Consider the following 22,301-nt stretch of genomic DNA (forward strand, 5'->3'; position numbering starts at 1 on the left):
AAATAAGACTGAAAAGTTTATAGAATATTCAAATTACACCATTTTGGAAGATTCCACAATAAGCAGGTTAACTGGTAACAGGTGAGGGTATCATGATTTGGTATACAGTAAAGGAGCATGCACCAAAAATTCAGTCTTTGCAAGCAAGAATGGGTCGTAGCTCATCCTTTTGTGACAAAATTTGTGAGATAATTGTTAGTCAATTCAAAAATAACATTTCTCAGTGCATGATTGTAGAGAATTTAGGTCTTTCAAGCTCTACAGTACATAATATTGTGAAAAAATTCAGGTAATTCTGAGGCATCTCAGTGTGTAAAGGGCAAAGTCATAAACCACTGTTGAATGTGCATGACCTTCGAGCCCTCAGGCGACACTGCCTGAGAAACCATCATGCTAATGTGACAAATATACTTTGGAGTACTTCAGAAAACTGTTGTCACTTAACACAGTCTACCACTGCATCCAGAAATGCAGCCTGAAACTGTAATATGCAAGGAGGAAGCCATTCATCAATTCTATGCAGAAACAGCACCGATTTCTCTTGGCCTGAACTCATCTCAGATGGACTGAAAGACAGTGGAAATGTGTCCTGTGGTCAGATGAGTCCACATTTCAGCTTGTTTTCGGGAGAACCGGACATCAAGTTCTCTGTGCCAAAGGTGAACAGGACCATCCAGTTCGTTATCAGAGAAAGGAAGAAAAGCCAGCATCTGTGATGGTATGAGGGGCATCAGTGCCCACAGCATGGGTGAGTTGCATGTGTGTGACGATACTACTGATGCAGAGGCATATATTGGGATTTTAGAAAGACATATTGCCATCAAGGTGACATCTCTTCCCATGAAGTCCATGCTTATTTGAGGAGGACAATGCCAGGCCTCATTTTGCATGGGCTACAACAGTGTGGCTTTGTTGAGCCAGATTGTATGTGCTTGACTGGCCGACTGCCAGCCCAGATCTGTCTCCTATTGAGAATGTATAGCGCATCATGAAGGGGAGAATCAAGCAATGGCGACCATGGACTGTTGAGCAGTTGAAGTCTTGTATCAAGCAAGAATAGACAAAAATTCCAATTGCAGCATTTAGTATCCTCAGTTCACATACAATTAAAAAGTATTATTAAAAGGAATGGTGATGTAATATAATGATGATAATGCCTTTGTCTCAACTTTGAGTGTAAGAATCAACTTCTAATTTTGTTTATATTTACAAAATACAATTAAGTTGGTCAGTAAAACTATTGAAAATCTTTTCTTTGTACTTTTGTCAGTTAATAAAGGTTCATGTGAATTAGCAAATCACAGATTTTTGTTTTTATTGCTTTTTGTAAAATATCCCAACTTTTCTGGAAATGGGGTTTGTACATCAAATTTAATCATAATTACTATCTGCATAGAGCTCCACGTTCATCTCTACACCCATCACTCTTGTTTGAATTACTCATGAACTCATTATTGCATAGATATGGAGCACACATCATAAGAAAGAGCAGAACCAGTGCATTGTAATGATGCTAGTTACATTTGTACATTATTTGTACATAGTGAAGTAATCACATTATGAAAACGGATCAAACTTCTGCAAAGTATCTGGAGAAATGCGGTGCATTTCATGTGGGCACTTTAATACTGTGTAACCTCACCATACCTTTGCTGTGAATGTAGAAGTCTGAATTGTCTCCCTTCCAACTCAACTGCTTTGACATGGTGTCACTTTGCTCAGATAAAACAATGTGGGCCAATCACAAAACCAGGAGCCATCAGCATTTACCAACAGAAACGGCATGAGCCCACCCCCAAACTGTCAAAACCACCCCATGTCAAAACTCGGGCGCAAAAAATTCACTTGAGCACAGAGCAGCTGAAGGTAATCCACTTGGTGCAAGAGAACAACTATCAAATTGAGAAGGAAAAACATTCGAGAATTTAAAAAAAAGGGGGTTGTGTGTGATATGATGATAAATGCACACGCACATTTTCTTTCTGTGCTCGCAATTTTCACATTTGTGCTTGTGAGTGGGATATTTACACATGCAAAACTGGCAGGTTTGTATAATTTATCTTGTGTTTTAATGCCTTATAGTTTTGACATGAATGTGCCACCATAGTTAACCACAAAACATTCATGCCCCTTCCAAGGAATTACATCTATTCGCTTATCTGTCATTTTGAAGGATGCCAAAAAAACAGTTATTCAAGATGACATCATGGCCTATGAGCTAACTTCAATAGATATCTCTGCAACACAATACAAAGATGACTGACATAATGTCAAAGCATTTATTTCTTCATATTCTGCTGATATTTTTTGTTAATTTTTTGAATGTTTTAAACTTACTTTCTTACAAATTATTACACTTTAACCTTTAACAGTGTTAACACTGTAATCTCCTCAAACATTAAATCCCCACAATGACAGAAGTCATTACTAGGCTATCTAATGAATAATTACAAATGCAAATTAATCAAAAAGTTAGATTATAGTGTTGAACTAAAACACATTTTATTATTTCTTAAAGTCTCCATGTTTTATTATTTCATAAGTCAATACATAAATGGATTAAATTAACTGTAGGACGCCTTTAGTTAATGGAAAATTTCAGTGTGACAGAATTTTAAGATTATGCATATTGTTTAAATTGTTTCCAGATTTTAGTATTAATGTATGCATTAGTATGATCTTGTTTACTGTATTTTTCTTGTCTACTGTATATTTACTGTATGTGTTTACAGTATAGAAGGAAAAGCTACAGAGGAAAAGATTTAAATGACTAATAATGAATAATATTTTTTATGCAGCATTCTATCTGTTGCTTTTAACACTAATGAACTTAAATGAGAACATTAACTTTCAACACTCTGCTGACTTGTTCAGGTAATTAGCATAGCATGTGAATGTTTAATTATAGTAAATCAATTCTGTTGGACTTGATAAAAGGCTTACATGGCTGAATGATTATACAAAAATCATCTAACAAATAAACATCTTTGACCTTAATGTGAGTTAATGGATGGCGTGATTAATGAGAATTCCCTCTAAACAACATGGTAAGCACTGAAGTGCATTCTGGGATGTACAACAACATGAGGTTGCCATGGTGGTTAATAGCTTCTCTTTAAGTGGCCAATGGCATTGGTGGTATCTAAACCATGAAAGAGTTTGATGATAGAAAAATAAAATTATTCTGGTTATTAAACGTCAGCTGAGCATTATTTTGGTTTCTTGTGATTGTTTATATTAGTACACCTTACTTTTACATTATATTTAGATTATTTTATTGATCATGAACTTTGAGAAGAAATAAATGAAAAGGTTTGAGTACAAGTGTGTGTGCGTGTGTGTGTGTGTGTGTGTGTGTGTGTTCAGTTTAATCAAACAGGTCGCGGAAGTGTGTGCAGTCAAGCCATTATGCTGGTGACAGATGGAGCAGTGGACATGTATGACTCTGTTTTTGAAAAATACAACTCACCAGACAAAAAGGTAATGTTTTTTGAATGCAGTTATTTTTAGAGAACTCATTCTGAACTGTGCAGTATTGCATGATGCAATACATCCTAAAATATGTTTTAATTTGTGCACTCCTCTCTGGGGGGGGGGAGGGGTAACAGGAGGACAGAGGACGAGAAGGAGCAGTAGCCTAGCCTGACAATTAGCAATACTGGACAATGTGCAATATAATGTGCAATACCTCTTCTGTTGGCTTTTTTTTCCTTCCTCTTCCCCATATCTTATTCTTTTTTATATTTGTATATGTAAATACCTAATTTAATTTAATTTATCTAGAAGTTTTTCTCTATTTCTATTCTCTGTTTATCCTGTAATGATGCTACTGGAATTTTAATTTCCCTGAGGGAACCCGCCCAAAGGGGGGAAGATGATGATGCCCTTTATTATCACTAGTCACATGTACCAGCGAAATTAGCCGTCAACCTGTCTGTACATATACAACATACAATTGACATAGGGTAGACAGGGATGAAGATAAAAAGGAAACACAACGTGAGGTGAGATAAGGAAAAAAAGAACACCCCCCCCACTATGCTCCTGTCAGGAGTACAGTGTAGGAACATTTAAAAAACCTTTGCACATAAGCACACAACAATACAAGTACACTTTAAACACGGGACTTGAGGGGGGGAATCAGGGGTAGGGGGTAAGGGGGGGGAGGGGAGGAGGTAATCCAGCGCAAGCAAGCAGCCATCCGATCCTGCAGCCATGAAGGCGCTGGTCACGCACCCGCTTGTCACACTGGGGGTAAAAATGGCAACCGCGGAAAGTTAGAGAAGGAATGCGAGGAATGCGAGAGTGTCTCCTGGCAGTGACCTTCAGGGGGAAATGTTGCCCCAGCAACGGCCTGAACCGAGGCTGGTGCTGTCTCAGGGAGCCGAATGTCGATAAGATATAAATTGTTTGGTCTTTCCAGAAGCAGTCTTTGCACATCCACACCGCTCGTCCATATCTGTCCATTCCGTCCATTCTATTCAAATTCAAATTGATCTCCGAAAAACGTATTCCTTGCACAGCTGAAAGCTGCTCCGAGATAACAACCATTTTGTGGTTAAAGTTCTGAATGTCCACAGTCCGAGTGCCAACAGCTTTGCCCACCACTCCAATCATATTGGGCAGCTTTGTGGGGCTTTGAACAGCTGTCACCATTGTCTGATTTCCTCGATATACCAGGGCAATGCCTAATCCAATCAGCAAAATCCTGTAATCATGGTTCCGAATAGGTAGATATCTTCAATGTCCTCCACAGAAAGAATCGCCAGGCACACGACCAGCCACCGCTCCCATGCATCCATCGTGTAACCAGCCGCAAACGTTCCGGCAGGACAGACGGATTCCCCCGAACCCAGGCTTCTCGTCGAGAAAACTGTGTCAATTTCGTTAGGAGACCAGTTTATCAATTCCATGCTTTTTTTAGTTTAGAAAGTAATGCAGGGAGAGTCTCTTCAAAAAGTACAGCAGACGAGACAAGACACAGAAGCACAAGCAGGGGAAAAAAAGGAGGGAGAGCAGAAAATGCGACTGCCTTCTGTGGAAGCGTGGAGAGAAAAAATCAATAAAGTTCTATCTAATCTAATCAGATCATGAGTATTGTGCACAGGTTCCATTATGATTTTTGTGAAATGAGAGGTGACCAACTTTCGTTTTGGCTATTTTCTAAAATTGTTGATCAAGTAAAGAAAATTGAAGTCCAGTAAAAATGAAAATTAAATTAAAGAGAAGAGCAAGAAAATTAATAACATGGAGTAAATTACAGTGGATCACATGTAAGACTGATGTAAGCATCAAACCAAAAGCGTCCACCCAAAAGGGTGGAAACAAATTGAATATTCCAATTATGTAAACACCGCCCAGAGAGAAGTGGATAAATGCAAGGCTAAGAAGTGGTATTTAACATGAATTTATGATCATTATCCTTTTCTAACAATAGAGCACATCCTTTTAGCACTCTCAACATGTCACCAAGTCATCAACCCATTGGTGAAAGTTTTGGATATGAACTATGCTGTTCTCATCTCGCACGACAAGTAAAATATTTAAGCCTCACTAGTGTCTTTATTTTCTCTCTATGTTTAACTGCAAGCAGATGTTTTGTGTTGTGCTAGGAGGAGACATGTGGCAACTTTGTGCTACACTTTATATTGCTTGGTTTTATCGGTATATCCACATACCACCATGTTTCTAATTCAGAAAAGATAATCTGTCATCTGTGCATGCTAATTAATAAGTTTAGTGCAAGCAGGTCTACCAGATCATGCCTCAGCCAATGTGTGTAGTGCAGCAGGTGGTGAGATTCAGAAACGTGAGCTGTAGTTCCAGCACTGCACAACATTAATCACATTATGTTTAAAAATCCATACCAAATAAAATATTTTTCTGAGCAAAAGTCAGTAAAATGTAGGGTTCAGTTTCTTTCTCAAATAGTCTGGGCACAAAATCTTCTTGTCCCAGGTGTCCAGGTAACTAATTTTTCCACTTCTGCCCAATGATGTACTACTCAGAACTTTCCAAGTATTTAGTCAGAACTTTTGTAGTACTGCTATTTTTTGGAATTCTACCTGGTACCACTAAAATGCAATGCAGACATTACACATTTAAACCAAAAAAGGGACACAGAAGCTTCCTCCAGTTTCAGTCAGATCAACCTCAGATGCAGAATCATAAATATGTATGTATTTGAGTTAGTGTAACTCAAACTTCATTTTGTGTTTAATTTTGTGTGTGAGAGAACTGACTGTTCTCTTGCTGCCTAATATATCCCACCCCTTGACAGGTGCCATTTTTAACAATATAATCAATATAATTCATTTTACCTCTCAGTGTTCTTAATTTTATGGCTAATCGGTGTGTATGTATAATATATGCATACAGATATATTCCACCTTTGGGTGAAGTAGGTTCATCTCACCCTGAAAAAATAAGGAAAATCCAAACTTTAATTGAAATACATTTATTAAGAGGAAAGCAAATTCATCCGTCCATCCATTATCTGTAACTACTTATCCTGTGCAGAGTTGTGGGCAAGCTGGAGCCTATCCCAGCTGAATATGGGTGAGAAGCAGGATACACCCTGGACAAGTGGCCAGATCATCGCAGGGCTGACACATAGAGACAAACAACCATTCACACCTACAGTCAATTTAGAGCCACCAATTAGCCCAACCTGCATGTCTTTGGACTGTGAGGGGGAAAACCGGAGTACCCAGAGGAAACCCATGCAGATATGGGGAGAACAAGCAAACTCCACACAGAAAGGCCCCCATTGGGGGGGCTGGACTCAAACCCAGAACCTTGTTGCTGTGAGGCGACAGTGCTACACCACTGTGCCATCCAGAAAGCAAATCCCTAATCAAGAAATAATTATTTTCAACAAAAAGACATGTGCCACTATTATTGGTACCTCTGCATTTAATATTTTGTACAAAATCTCTTTGCTAATAAAACAACAGTGAGTCTTCTCCTGTAACATTTTCTAAGTTTGGAGAATATGGAGCAGGGCATCTGAGACCAGTCCTCTTTACAGCATCTCTCCAGATTATCCAGGGTCCGAAGCCCTCTCTTGTGCACTCTCCTCTTCAGCTCATCCCACAGGTTTTCAATTGGAGTTCAGGTCAGCGGACAGAGATGGCCATGGCAGAAGGATGATTCTGTGGTCACCGAACAACTTTTGTTTTGATTTGTACATATGCTTTGGATTATTGTTTGATTTGTACATATGCTTCGGATTATTGTTTGATTTGTACATATGCTTCGGATTATTCAGATTTTCATTTATCATGCAGCATCTGCTATATTGCTGGGTGTAAAATCAGAGCAGGTGGGTGGAGCACAGAAGCACGGCAGGCCAGAACTGAGTTCTCATGAGCTTTTTATTTTGTATATACATATAGCTTTTCAGCTTACTCTCTCTCTCACACACACACACACACACACACACATTCAGGTCAGGAGAGAGCTCCCTTTCTCTGCTCACTCTCTCCTTTTATGGGGCGCGGTCACTGGAGGAGACACACAAACACGGGTTAATTCACATCAGGTGCAGTGATACTACCACTGACCTTCCCTGACTCCACCTTCCATTCACAGACCGACGCTTGACCACACCCCTGCTGCCACATACCCCCACCGCCTGACTCAGGCTGGGGAGCCATCCGGCCTGCAGCCGACTCCCCCCCCGGTAGGAGAGGAAATCTGCCATGACCATCTGCACCCCCGGCCTGTGGACCACCTTGAATTTAAATGGCTGGAGTGCCAGATACCAATGGGTGATCCACGCGTTGGCATCCTTCATGCGGTGGAGCCACTGCAGGGGTGCGTGGTCCGAACAGAGGGTGAAAGGGCACCCCAGCAGGTAGTAGCGGAGGGCAAGGACCGCCCACTTGATGGCGAGGCATTCCTTCTCTATCATGCTGTACCTGCCCTTGCACACCGACAGCTTCCGGCTGATGTACAGCATGGGACGTTCCTCCCCCTCCACCTCCTGGGACAGAACAGCTCCCACCCCTCTGTCCAACACGTCCATCTGCAAAATAAAGGGGAGTGTAACAGTGGCCCCCCCACACAGTGCAGCCTTTACCTCAGAGAAAGCCTGCTGGCATTGCTCCGTCCACTGGACTGGATCTGGTGCTCCCTTTTTAGTGAGATCAGTCAGTGGGCTGGTGACGTCCGAATAATTAGGTATAAACCTCCAATAGTAGCCAGCCAGCCCCAGGAACTGTCTCACCCCCTTTTTGGTCTTGGGCCTCGGGCAGGCCGCAATCGCTGCTGTCTTATTAATTTGGGGACACACCTGCCCATTGCTCAAGTGGAAACCCAGATACCGTACTTCCACCCGCCCAATTGCACACTTCTTCGGGTTGGCTGTGAGACATGCTCGCCTCAGCGACCTAAGGACGGCCCTCAGGTGTTTGAGGTGCCACGGCCAGTCATTACTGTAAATAATGATGTCGTCTAGGTAGGCGGCCGCGTAGGTGGCGTGGGGGCGGAGGACCCTGTCCATAAGCCGCTGGAATGTAGCAGGCACCCCAAACAGCCCAAAAGGAAGTGTGACGAACTGGTGTAAGCCAAACGGTGTGGAAAAGGCCGTTTTCTCTCAAGATAGAGGAGTCAAGGGAATCTGCCAGTATCCCTTTGTCAAATCCAGTGTCGAATAAAAATGAGCCGTGCCTAGTCAATCGAGCAACTCATCAATACGAGGCATTGGGTATGCGTCAAATTTAGACACCGCTTTGACGTTTCTATAGTCCACACAGAACCGGACTGACCCATCTGCCTTGGGAACCAGTCACTGTGGGACTCCTCGATGATGCCCATTTCGAGCATGGCCTCGAGTTCTTCCTGAACCACCTTTTTTTTGTGTTTGGGCAGTCGGTAAGGGCGGTTGCGCACTACTACCCCCGGGGGCGTCTCAATGTGGTGCTCTATGAGGTGGGTGCGGCCAGGCAGGGGCGAGAACACGTCAGAAAATTCTGTCTGCAACTGGGCGACCTCTGTGAGCTGGGTCAGGCAGAGGTGGTCTCCACAGGGGACTGGAGCAGTGGGCGATGTCAATTTTCCTTTTTGAACCTCCGGCCCCAGCTCCGCCTTCTCCGGAAACACCAGCACCACGGGGACCTCCTTGTTTCAACGTTTTAGCAGATTGAGGTGGTAAATCTGTAATGCCCCACCCCTGTCCGTTCGCCTCACCTCATAGTCAACGTCCCCGACTCGCCATGTGACCTCCTTGCCTCCTTGCCACTTCGCGATCAATTTGGAGCTCGATGTGGGCAACAACACAAGTACTTTATCTCCCGGTGTGAATACCCTTAGGCACGTGCGTCTGTCATACAGACGGACTTGACATTCTTGGGCCTGCCGCAAATTATTGCAACTCATTAGTTCAATTGGCAATAGGTCATTAACATGACTGGGTATAAAAAGAGCATCTTGGAGTGGCAGTGGCTCTCAGAAGTAAAGATGGGAAGAGGATCACCAATCGCCCTAATTCTGAGCTGACAAATAGTGGAGCAATATCAGAAAGGAGTTCGACAGTGTAAAATTGCAAGGAGTTTGAACATATCATCATCTACAGTGCATAATATCATCAAAAGATTCAGAGAATCTGGAAGAATCTCTGTGTGTAAGGGTCAAGGCCGGAAAACCATACTGGGTGCCCGTGATTTTCGGGCCCTTAGACGGCACTGCATCACATACAGGCATGCTTCTGTATTGGAAATCACAAAACGGGCTCAGGAATATTTCCAGAGAACATTATCTGTGAACACAATTTACTGTGCCATCCGCCGTTGCCAGCTAAAACTCTATAGTTCAAAGAAGAAGCCGTATCTAAACATGGTCCAGAAGCGCAGGCGTCTTCTCTGGGCCAAGGCTCATTTAAAATGGACTGTGGCAAAGTGGAAAACTGTTCTGTGGTCAGACAAATCAAAATTTGAAGTTCTTTATGGAAATCAGGGATGCCGTGTCATTCGGACTAAAGAGGAGAAGGACTACCCAAGTTATCAGCGCTCAGTTCAGAAGCCTGCATCTCTGATGGTATGGGGTTGCATTAGTGCATGTGGCATGGGCAGCTTACACATCTGGAAAGACACCATCAATGCTGAAAGGTATATCCAGGTTCTAGAGCAACATATGCTCCCATCCAAACAATGTCTCTTTCAGGGAAGACCTTGCATTTTCCAACATGACAATGCCAAAGCACATACTGCATCAATTACAGCATCATGCCTGCGGAGAAGAAGGGTCCGGGTACTGAACTGGCCAGCCTGCAGTCCAGATCTTTCACCCATAGAAAACATTTGGCGCATCATAAAATGGAAGATATGACAAAAAAGACCTAAGACAGTTGAGCAACCAGAATCCTACATTAGACAAGAATGGGTTAACATTCCTATCCCTAAACTTGAGCAACTTGTCTCCTCAGTCCCCAGACGTTTACAGACTGTTGTAAAGAGAAAAGGGGATGTCTCACAGTGGTAAACATGGCCTTGTCCCAACTTTTTTGAGATGTGTTGTTGTCATGAAATTTAAAATCACCTAATTTTTCACTTTAAATGATACATTTTCTCAGTTTAAACATTTGATATGTCATCTATGTTCTATTCTGAATAAAATATGGAATTTTGAAACTTCCACATCATTGCATTCTGTTTTTATTTACAATTTGTACTTTGTCCCAACTTTTTTGGAATTGGGGTTGTAAAATAAAGCAATACCCTCATGCTGACCGATCTAATGGCCCGACGAGATCCATCCCAATTCTTTCGAAGGGGGTCGCAATTAATGGCAGAGGGCACAAAGGCGTTTTTGGAATGGCCGCGGGATTTACTAACTGGTATTCGCGACATGCCGTACACCACCTACGGACATTGCTGCGAATCCCTGGCCAATAGAACCGGGCCATTATTCGAGCTAGTGTCTTATCCTGCCCCAAGTGTCCGGCCATGGGATTAAAGTGAGCCACCTGGAATATGAATTCCTGGTGGCTCTTTGGAATTAAAAGCTGGGTTATTGGTTCCTTAGTCTGAGCGTCCTGCGTCACTCGGTATAATCTATCTTTAATAATGGAGAAATAGGGGAAGGATGGTGTGGCGTTTGGCTGGAGAGTTTGACCATCGATTACTCTCACTTGGTCAAACACATGCTGCAGAGTCTCGTGTCGCGACTGCTCTAACAGGAAATCTGCAAGGAAATCCCCGAGAGAGGGAGGAGGAGCAGGCTGCTCCTCACTCTGACGCGGTGATGACGTAGACAGTTCTGTGACAGCCGCTCACGCCAATGCCACCCCAGGGCCTCCCCTCGCTAAACTATGGCAGGCCCCACTCTTCACTAGATGCGCCATTAATTCCCCAAATCCCGGCCAATCAGTCCCCAGAATTATCGAGTTGGTAAGGCGAGGATTAACCGCTGCCTTTACTCTAAATGTTTCCCTTCGAAATAGGATGTGGACCGATGCTAAAGGGTAGTTGTGAACATCCCCGTGCACACACAACACCTTCACCAATTGTGCTCTCCCCACTGCCTCGTCTTACACCAGGCTTTGGTGGATTGAGGTCTGATTACAGCCGGAGTCCACCAAAGCCTGATATGTATGCCCTTGGATACTCACCGGTATGCGATACGCTCCCGCCCGATCGAGGGCAGTCCCTGGCGTGTCCGGGATCCAAACCACTGTGCCCACCTCCATCGCCGAGCACTGATGCTGGAGGTGCCCCGGTTCCCTGCAGTGCCAGCATACCGGCCCAGGCTCTCCCTCTGCACCGGTGTTCTGGAAACCACTCACCTGAGGGGGAGAAGACACAGACAAGGAAGTAGGAAATGGGGCGGGCCGGCTGGGGTGGAGCCGGCCCCTGCCTCCACGGTGGGGGAATGGGGCGAGGACGGGGACCAGAGGGAGAGCGAGAGAGAGAAGAGAGGGGAGAAGAGGAGACACACTGTCCTGCCGTCGGGACGGCCACCATATGGTCCTCTGCCAGCTCGATCTCCTGATCCAGCTACGCCGGGCGATGGCACTGGACCCACTCCGCTGTTCCTTCTGGAAGTTGGGCGGCAAATTGTTCCAGCGCCACCAGGTCGACGATTCCCTTAGCATTGCAGTTGTCAGCCCTCAGCCACCGCCAGCAGCCATCCTGGAGTTGCTGGCCAAACGCGAACAGCCAGCCGACCTCCTCCAGGTGCAGCGCGCGGAAGCGCTGCCATTGTTGTTGTTCAGGAGTGCGACCAACACGTTGGAGGATGGCCCTGCAGAGGTCTGCATAGACCAGCTGGCTGTCAGCGGGGAGCTGCAGTGCGGCCAGCTGCGCCTCGCCTGTTAGCAGGGGGAGGAGGCGCGCCGCGCGCTGTTCCACCAGCCAACCCCACGCCTCTGCTGCCTGCTCAAAGAGAGCGAGGAAGGCTTCAGGGTCATCATGCGGACCCATCTTCATTAGGGTGAGGTGGGGAGGGTCCGTGGCGGTGGTGGTCGTGGACCCCGTCAACGCGAGCAGGTGCCAGAACACCTGGCGATCTTCCTGCTGCGCCAGCACCAGGGCTTCGAGCCGTTGTTCCTGCTCCTTCCGGAGGGCGATCAGCACCTGGTGCTGGCTGTGTTGGGCCGTGGCGAGGGCATGGACCAGGTCCTTGAAAGGGGAGGACTCCATGGGGCTGTCTCCTTCTGCGCCCCGTCCCGGGTTTCAGCACCACTATAAAATCAGAGCAGGTGGGTGGAGCACAGAAGCACCGCAGGCCAGCACTGAGTTCTCACAAGCTTTTTATTTTGTATATACATATAGCTTTTCAGCTTACTATCTCATATACACACACACACACACACACACACACACACACACACATGCATTCAGGTCAGGAGAGGGCTCCCTTCTCTGCTCTCTCTCTCTCTCTCCTTTTATGGGGCATGGTCACTGGAGAAGACACACAAACACAGGTTAATTCACATCAGGTGCAGTGATACTACCACTTATCTTCCCTGACTCCACCCTCCATTCACAGACCAACGCTTGACTACGCCCCCGCTGCCACACTTGGCAAACAAAGAAACATAGCTGTGACAATTAATAATGAAAATTGATACGACTGCAGTCAGTACAAGCTCTCCGAAATTATTAAAAATTTAGATTATACCAGCAGATCGTGTTACATCCAAAAGCTGAGGCAACATTTCCCCCTGAAGGTCACTGCCGGGAGACGCTCTTGCCCTCGCATTCCTTCTCTAACTCTCCGCGGTCGCCATTTTTACCCCCAGTGTGACAAGCGGGTGCGTGACCAGCGCCGTCATGACTGCAGGAGCGGACGGCTGCTTGTTTGCGTTGGATTACCTCCCCCCCTCCCCCCCTTACCCCTGATTCCCCCCCTCAAGTTCCGTGTTTAAAGTGTACTTGTGTTGTTGTGTGCTTATGTGCAAAAGGTTTTTAAATGTTCCCACACTGTACTCCTGACAGGAGCATAGTGGGGGGGGGGGGGTTCTTTTTTTCCTTATCTCTCCTCATGTTGTGTTTCCTTTTTATCTTTATCCCTGTCTTCCTGTCCTGTCTACCCATGTCAATTGTATGTTGTATATGTACGGACAGGTTGACGGCTAATTTCGCTGGTACATGTGACTAGTGACAATAAAGGGCATCATTATCAAGCTGAAACATGCAGGCATCACAGATCCATATAATTTACCCACTATTGTATTTGTTTATTCTGTCCACTGCTCTGTGTGTGTGTGTGTGTGTGTGTGTGTGTGCACATGCTCAGATGGGTTAAATGCAGAGGAGGAATTTCGCTGTGCTTGAGTGACAACAATAAAGGCTGCTTCTTCTTAATTTACCCACAAATGTATTTATTCCACTTGAAAAAAGTAAACCAAACCAGCTACCGGATTTGGGATACTATGGGGTCCTGAACTATTTAGTATTTGGATTTCTAAGTACAGTGGAGAGATGCTAAAGACATACAAAAGTACAGATGCCTACCAATATTTCGAGGCAGGTTTTGTGCATGCCAGAATGTTATGGGAAATTCCCGATAAAGAAAAATACTTTATTATGACAAAGGTAAGCTCGAATGTGTACTTCTACCAATAATAAACCAGTTAGGGCCTAGATCTAGTATATTTTATGGTGTTTAGACGAGTCTACGTTATCAGTACATATAAAACATGCTGCTAGTCAAGCCAAGCATTAGGTCTAATAAAATATATCGCCTCCAAAGCCCACATCCAGATATACATTTTAACCTCCTAGGGCTTAGCGGTCACATGCGTGGACAGCACTTTTTAGAAATTCGGAACAAGAATCCACATATATGGACATACTTTTTCTCTAAAAGTACATCTTATCAAAAGATGATGCTTAGTTTTTATTCTAATCAGGTTCTAATAAGCCCAAATAGCAAAGAGAAATAAAAAATGCATGTAAAAAAACAGCTTGGGCCTTAGGAGGTTAACACTGCACAGGGCTTTCACACTAACCTGATATAAAATGTTATCCACACACGCAGGAATGCTTTATCATCCGGTCTTCCCATTTAACTGCAGCTCGCCATTTTTCTCATCTTTCTGGGTTCGCCGTGAAGCAGTGAAAAGTTAAACCAGATTTATCTCCACGTCTGTTATTACATCCAAAAGCATGACACGTCTCTGGCATTGTTCTTTTAGATGTAACTTATAAAAGTTTATCTGTAGATGTTTACTGAATTGGGGTTACAATCACTCGTGTACACTTATGCTGGTCATTGTCAAACACAAAGCTTGCCCTGCAACATGGCTGGATTTACAAATCTGCTGTTACAGTGACATCATGTGAAAGGCCCCTATAGGCCTAAATCTATGACATCATAGATTTTTGTTTCTTACACAGCACCAGCCATATTGCCGGGCAAACAAAGAAACATAGCCGTGACAATTAATAATGAAAATCGAGACAACTGCAGTCAGTACAATCTCTCCTGAAACTATTAAAAATTTAGATTATACCAGCAGATCACGCTACATCCAGAAGCTGAAACATGCAAGCAATACAGAGCCATAGCGTTCACCCACAAATGCAGTGTGGGAAATAAGGCCAGACCAGTGGACATTGACCGGTAATTTTTGCATTTGTCCATCTGTATTTCAAAAGCATTGGACTGGATGGCCGAAAATTTTTTTGAATGTGTCTGTTTGTATTTCAAAAGCATCAAACTAGATGGCCCATGAAAAATTGTAAAGGTATGGGTCTAATTTACTTCTAACTTTCTTCCAAATGTTACACTAGGCGAATACATTATGTCATAACACGGCCTGTGATTGGCCTCTCATCAGTGAGTAGGAGTGCATTCTGGCATGACACCATGCGATGCTGTTATCAGCTGGGTAGGTATACCATTAACGTTAAAAGAAACTAGACTACTACAGGTTTTGGACCCTGACAAAGCGTTTTTTCCATCGTATTTTAACCCTCTGGGGTCGAGAGCTTCGCCAGCGAAGCTTGGCAGGTTTAGAATGAGTAGGTCATGTATTTAGATAAATGTCTTCGCGAGTTTTTATCATGCAAGCATGATAAGCATATTGACAGAAACTTTCTACTTTCCTATGTGCCCACTACCAAATAATACTGTACTATATTTTTTAAATTACCTAAATTAGATGAAACATAAAACTTGTCACCTTACTCAATCACACTGGAGTCGGAGTGCTGAGTGCCCACTTATGCATTCATAAAAGACTATTCACGTGGTAACGGTATGATAATCACTTTCACTCTTTTGGTTTTGATTGGTTTCTCTTTTCACTGTGTTTTCTTCTATTTTCTAAATTCTATTCCAGCAGATTTTATTCTGACTGCCAAATAATATTACCATGTCTAGTTTTGAGCCATTTTAAAAGTCAGTTTGTTACAAAGTTACTTGGTATCTTGTACTCAAAATTTTAACTCTACTATGTAAGAATAGTTGTATTGTTAATTCCTAAATTTCTTAGAGACTTATTATAAACGTAGTATAAAAAATAGTCATTGTTGATGACAGTGTTTCATGAGTGTTATTATAGTACCTACATATAAGTACCAGTAAGTTGGAAACAACTGGAACATCCTTGCCCCCATACTTTTTTCTAGACATGGAACTGACCTGTGCGTACTACTGTTTTCTTGGGTATAACTTTAAGCATGTTTTTCTTGAATCTTCTGACATTTCCTTGTAAATTATATTCAATTTATAGTGTAATTAGCAACTGTCTAGTGTTATTTAACCTTTGAAGATCCCAAAAATGTGCCTGGAAATAGCTGAGAAGCCATCTCCAGGCATCTAAAGCCCTTCAGCTTCCAGGGCCCTAAGACAGGCCCCAGACCCCTGGCTGCATTGTTCCAGGCCTTTGGCCTGTCACTCAGACAGGCTGAAATTTGGATGGACAGACAACATTTCAGACTTGTCTGTCCTGTGACAGTCTGCTTAAAATTCCTTATTTCCCACGCTGCAAATATATTTATTTTGCCCACTGCTCTAGTTGTGTGTGTGTGTGTGTGTGTGTGTGTTTCACTTGTGTGCGTGTGTTCACTGCTTCGAATGGGTTAAATGCAGAGGAGGAATTTCACTGTCCTTGAGTGTAAATGTGACAAAAATAAAGGCTGCTTCTTCTTAATTTACCCACAAATGTATTTATTCCACTTGAAAAGTGTACGGCAAACCAGCTATCAATTCTGGGGCACTAGGACATTCTGAACTATTTAGTATTTAGCGCTTCTAAATACACCAGGGATGCTGAAGGCATACAAAAGTACAGATACCTACCAGTATTTCAAGACAGGTTTTGTGCATGCCAGAATGTTATGGGAAATCCCCGATAAAAAACAAACAAACTTATTATTACAAAAGTAAGCTCAAACAGGACTTTTAATAGTAGTAAATAAACCAGGGCCTAGATTTAGCATATTTTATGGTGTTTAGCCTAATCTATATTATCAGTACATAAGAAATATGCTGCTAGTCTAGCGTAGCATTAGGTCTAATAAAATATATCACCTCCAAAGCCCACATCCAGATATACATTTTAACATTCATACATTTGCCACTTGGCATGTTTTTTGTAGTGCAGTAGAGCTACTAATATGACATGCTTGTGTATGTAAACTGTACTGAGTAGTGCCAGACCATGCAACCTGTTAAAGTTCTGTCCACATTATGTCATCTTACAGACTTGTTGAATGTTAACTTGAGTATGCCTAGAGTAGGCTAGAACTAGATCTATTTTATTTTTATAACTGAATGGCCTTGAGATAGGAAAAGTGTTCAGAGAAATAAAAAGTGCACAGAGCTTTCACGCTAACCTGATATAAAATGTTCTCCACACACACAGGAATGCTTTGTTGGCATCCAGTCTTCCCCTTTAACTGCAGCTCACCATTTTTCTTGTCTTTCTGGGTTCGCTGGGAAGCGGTGAAAAGTTAAATCAGGCTTATCTCCATATCTGTTATTACACCCAAAAGCACTACAGGTCTCTGGTATTGTTCTTTTAGATCTAATTTCTTCAAGTTTATCTGTAGATGTTTTCTGAATTGGGCTTACAATTGTGCCATTACTGTGCCTATCATTGTCAAACACAAAGCTTGCCCAACAATATGGCCACATAAACAAATCCACATAAACAAAACATCACAGTTACGATGATGTCATGTGAAAGGCCCCTATACAAATATTGATTGTGTACTGTGTGGATTATGCAATTGACAGGCTTTCCATTTTAAACCCAGCCAAGCCTGGTGGTGGTCTGGGTGTATCCAGAACGGGAATGAGAAAATAGAAAGCTTATCCTTGAAAATTATCCTTGAAATGTCGATTAACTTGATATTTTAGATGGTCCCATTCCCCTGTCTTAACACCAGGATTGGACGACTTCTTCCTCCGACCATAAATATGAACACACACACACACACACACACATATATACAGTATATATATATATATATATATATATATATATATATATATGAAATGATCAGGATGTCCCAGCAGTGATGTGCTTAACAGATCATCAGCAAAGCCTGAAGCTGCATGCTGTGTGGATGTGTGTGTGCTGATGACCTAAATCATGGCCACATCTCTCTCTGCATTGAGGACCAATATGACCCTAATGCTCTCCTACTGTGCACTACACTACTGATGCCTCCCTTTTTGCGTTTCACTGTTAAAGTTTCCCCCGGCTTCTTGTCTTTCATGTTTCCTCCTTGTGCCCTACACATAATGTGTTCCCATGTGTACTGCTGACAAACTGCACCGCTATTATCTGGCCATGTGTTGTACAGTTAATGTTCCTCTCCTCTTTCTGTCATGGAGTCACTGTTCTTCTGAGATATGCTTTAGTTAATGTTCTTCCATGATCTCAGGATTCTGAGGTCCCTGTGGTGGTCATATGATAAAGCTGTATTCAAAACTAGGGGACTTTCAGATTATCCCCCCCCCCCCCCCCCACATAAATCAGCAGAGCCTGTCTGTCACTGCCTAAATCAGCATCACTGTATAACAGTACATTTAAGGCAGAATTGATGGATAATCATTCTTCAGTGAAATTAGTGATGTACAATTAGGGAAGGGTATTGAAGGATATGAGGAGGAGTGCAAATATTTTAATAAATAAAAAAGAATGATTGTAGACAGTTGTTTTAATAAATAATGCCATATGACCAAAGATATAATTACATGCTAATCAGTTATTGCATTTGTATGGTTTTTTAAATAAATAAATAAATAAATAAATAAATAAATATTTATTTATTACAGAAAACCTATCACTTATTCATATGCATTAAAGATTCTAAATCTTTGTATTTAAATTGCTGTGTTTATTTAGTGCTTTGCAACCAGCTTAATGTTGCACATTGACTTTATTAATATACAGCAAATTATAACTGGCATCATGCAATTATTTTTTGCAGGTTTGCTTTTGTCTACTTTTGTGCTTCTCACATATGTGCACACACTATGATAAGTACTGAACTTGACCCATTTATCACCTGTCATCTTTCTTTCTTTAAAAAGATTAATTCTGAGTGTATATTTTGTAATTTGTATCTGAATAACTGCTTTTGCATGTATGCAATCTTGGGAAATCTGTGTATGCTTGAGTCTCTCCTCTGTGACTCTTCCAAGAGTTTTAAATTTCCTTATGTGTGTATGACAGCGTATTACAGTCATTGTAGGTTAAAAAAAATGGAGTTGAGGGACAGGGTTAATATTCCAAGGAAGAAAAAAATAATTTCTCAGATTAAAGTTATAAATTTCAGGGAAACCCTCAACTATTCTCTGAGTTTATAAAGTCTTAAATTTATGAGAGAGAAAAAAAAAAAACTCAGATGTTGTCTGAGATAATAACATGCTTCCTTGCTGCAGGGCATTTTGGGAAATGTCATTGAAGTTGGGATGTACTAAAGGTTAGAGAAGCAGCTTTGGAACCAAAAGGTCACCGGTTCGATTCCCTGGACCAGCAGGAAAATGTGTGGGTGGGGGCAGTGAATGAATAGCACTTTCCCCTCCCTCTACATGCATGGCCGAATTGCCCTTGAGCAAGGCAACTAACTCCCAACTGCTCCCCGGGTGATGCAGCACAGCAGCCCACTGCTTTGGGTATGTGTGCTCACATCCCCATATTGGTTAAATGCAGAGAAAGAATTTCACTGTGCTGCAATGTACATGTGACAAATAAAGGCTTAAAATTTCCAAAAATTCTCAACGTTTCTTAGCACTTTATTCTTCTATATTGTGTGATTGAGAAGGAAAGACTGCATTTCCTATAATTTTCAACTCCGCTGTTTCAAAGGAACGAAGATTTTGGCAAACAAGAAGAATCCACACACTGAAAGTAACAGGAAACTGCTCTTGCACAATAATTATGCATTTAGAAACAGCTAAAACAAAAAAGCGTACAGATAAATAAAACCTGTGTGGTTTATACATTCACCTCCTGTTGCATCCAGGAAGCGCAACAGTCACATGCCTCTCAGTTTCCTGGCTGCTGTGCATTCTGAGAAATGTAGTAGAAAATCTCTTGCCAATTTTTTTTATATTATGTGATCGAGAAGGAACGACTGCATTTCCTATAACTCTCAGCTCAGCCATGGTGTCTGTCGTGTGATGTTGATTGAACTTTACAAGATGAAGCAATCTGGTTCCTTGGCAAATAAATAAGTAAATAAATATACTGGGGTTTTTTTTTCTTGTAAATATATGGCTTTTTATTCTCAGAATAAAATAAATTTATTAGAAATTGAGGGTTTTTTTTTTCTCTGAATATTACCCCCTACCTCAGCTCCATGGTTTTTTAACTGACAGTGGCCCTGATATGCCATTGTATGCAAGTCTCTCATTTGAGGGGGGAAAAAAAAGGACGGTAGTTTGTGACAGGTTGGCACTACTGACTCTGTTGGTGGGTATCTACTCTCACAATAGGCATTTATCATCAGCACCTTTGGTGCTGTCACCATGGCAACGCTCTTCTCTGCACAGACCTGGCAAGCTGGCATCTTAGTTTTGGAACGATTGCTGGGTTTTTGGGATAGAAGCTGTCATGATGGTGAAACTGGGAAATTAAACATCTCCAATTCTGTCTAATGTTTTAAGCTGATCCATGTCATATTTGCATACTTGATCCAGCAGTCACGAAACCTTCTGTACCATTTACTACATGACAAGCATACATCATCCAGTCAGTGACCCATCATCAGTTGTAAATTTTTAGTAATACAGTTGTAAAATAGACTTTACAAGTTAAAATACTGTTGTTTTATATTCTTTTCCATTTTCAGTATAAAACATAAAGTCCCTGAAAGAGATGTGTAAAAGTAAAAATAGAAAATTTTTATTATGCATGAGAAAGTATCCGATGCACACGAGAGTTTCTGGTGACCACAAGAAACTACCTGAGAGAAGCCTGGACTCCATAAATATGATGAAGCATTTCTGACAGGGGAATGGCCATACAGAGGGATATAGTCACCTTCTTGAGAATGCAAAATGTGGATATTATACATCAACTAACAAAAGACAAGGTAGACTAAATGGTGCCATTGTCACTTTGTATTCATGAGAAAGTTTCACAAAGCTTGTATGCACCAGATACTTTCTCGTACTCAACAGATAATTTCTATTTTATTTATTTATTTTAATTTTAAGAAAAATGTCCCTTTTGGGGCTCCATTATAAAAAGCATTTATTGAAAAAAAATAATAAGAGAAAGGCTTTGTCACATGTAAACTGCAGCACAGTGAAATTCCTCCTCTGCATTTAACCCATCCGAAGCAGCGAACACACGCATGGACACACAAGTGAGCAATGAGCACACATACCCAGAGCAGTGGGCAGCTATGCTACAGTGCCTGGGGAGCAGTTGGGGGTTAGGTGTCTTGCTCAAGGGCACTTCAGCCATGATACAGAGGGAGGGGAAAGTGCTGTTCATTCACTCAACTTGAAGCAGAAATCTAATCGGCAACCCTTTGGGCCCAAGGCTGCTTCTTTAACCTTCAGGCCATGGCTGCCAAATAATAATAAAATAAATAAATAAATAAATATATATACAGTGGTGCTTGAAAGTTTGTGAACCCTTTCGAATTTTCTATATTTCTGCATAAATATGACCTAAAACATCATCAGATTTTCACACAAGTCCTAAAAGTAGATAAAGAGAACACAGTTAAACAAATGAGACAAAAATATTGTACTTGGTCATTTATTTATTGAGGAAAATGATCCAATATTACATATCTGTGAGTGGCAAAAGTATGTGAACCTTTGCTTTCAGTATCTGGTGTGACCCCCTTGTGCAGCAATAACTGCAACTAAACATTTGCGGTAACTGTTGATCAGTCCTGCACACTGGCTTGGAGGAATTTTAGCCCATTCCTCCGTACAGAACAGCTTCAACTCTGGGATGTTGGTGGGTTTCCTCACATGAACTGCTCGCTTCAGGTCCTTCCACAACATTTCCATTGGATTAAGGTCAGGACTTTGACTTGGCCATTCCAAAACATTAACTTTATTCTTCTTTAACCATTCTTTGGTAGAACAACTTGTGTGCTTAGGGTCGTTGTCTTGCTGCACGACCCACCTTCTCTTGAGATTCAGTTCATGGACAGATGTCCTGATATTTTCCTTTAGAATTCACTGGTATAATTCAGAATTCATTGTTCCATCAATGATGGCAAGCCGTCCTGGCCCAGATGCAGCAAAACAGGCCCAAACCATGATACTACCACCACCATGTTTCACAGATGGGATAAGGTTCTTATGCTGGAATGCAGTGTTTTCCTTTCTCCAAACATAACGCTTCTCATTTAAACCAAAAAGTTCTA

General features: G+C 42.2%; 1 protein-coding gene across 1 annotated transcript in view; it reads left to right on the plus strand.

Annotated features, from left to right (window-relative positions):
- cacna2d3a (calcium channel, voltage-dependent, alpha 2/delta subunit 3a) overlaps positions 1-22,301 on the plus strand; it is a 1,043,750-nt gene that overhangs the window by 724,173 nt on the left and 297,276 nt on the right. The window contains exon 11 of the mRNA XM_060931674.1: positions 3,367-3,480. Coding sequence (XP_060787657.1) covers positions 3,367-3,480 — 114 coding nt within the window. The remainder of the gene's footprint in view (positions 1-3,366; positions 3,481-22,301) is intronic.

This window comes from Neoarius graeffei, chromosome 10, assembly GCF_027579695.1.
Source record: "Neoarius graeffei isolate fNeoGra1 chromosome 10, fNeoGra1.pri, whole genome shotgun sequence".
Taxonomy (NCBI): Eukaryota; Metazoa; Chordata; class Actinopteri; order Siluriformes; family Ariidae; genus Neoarius; species Neoarius graeffei.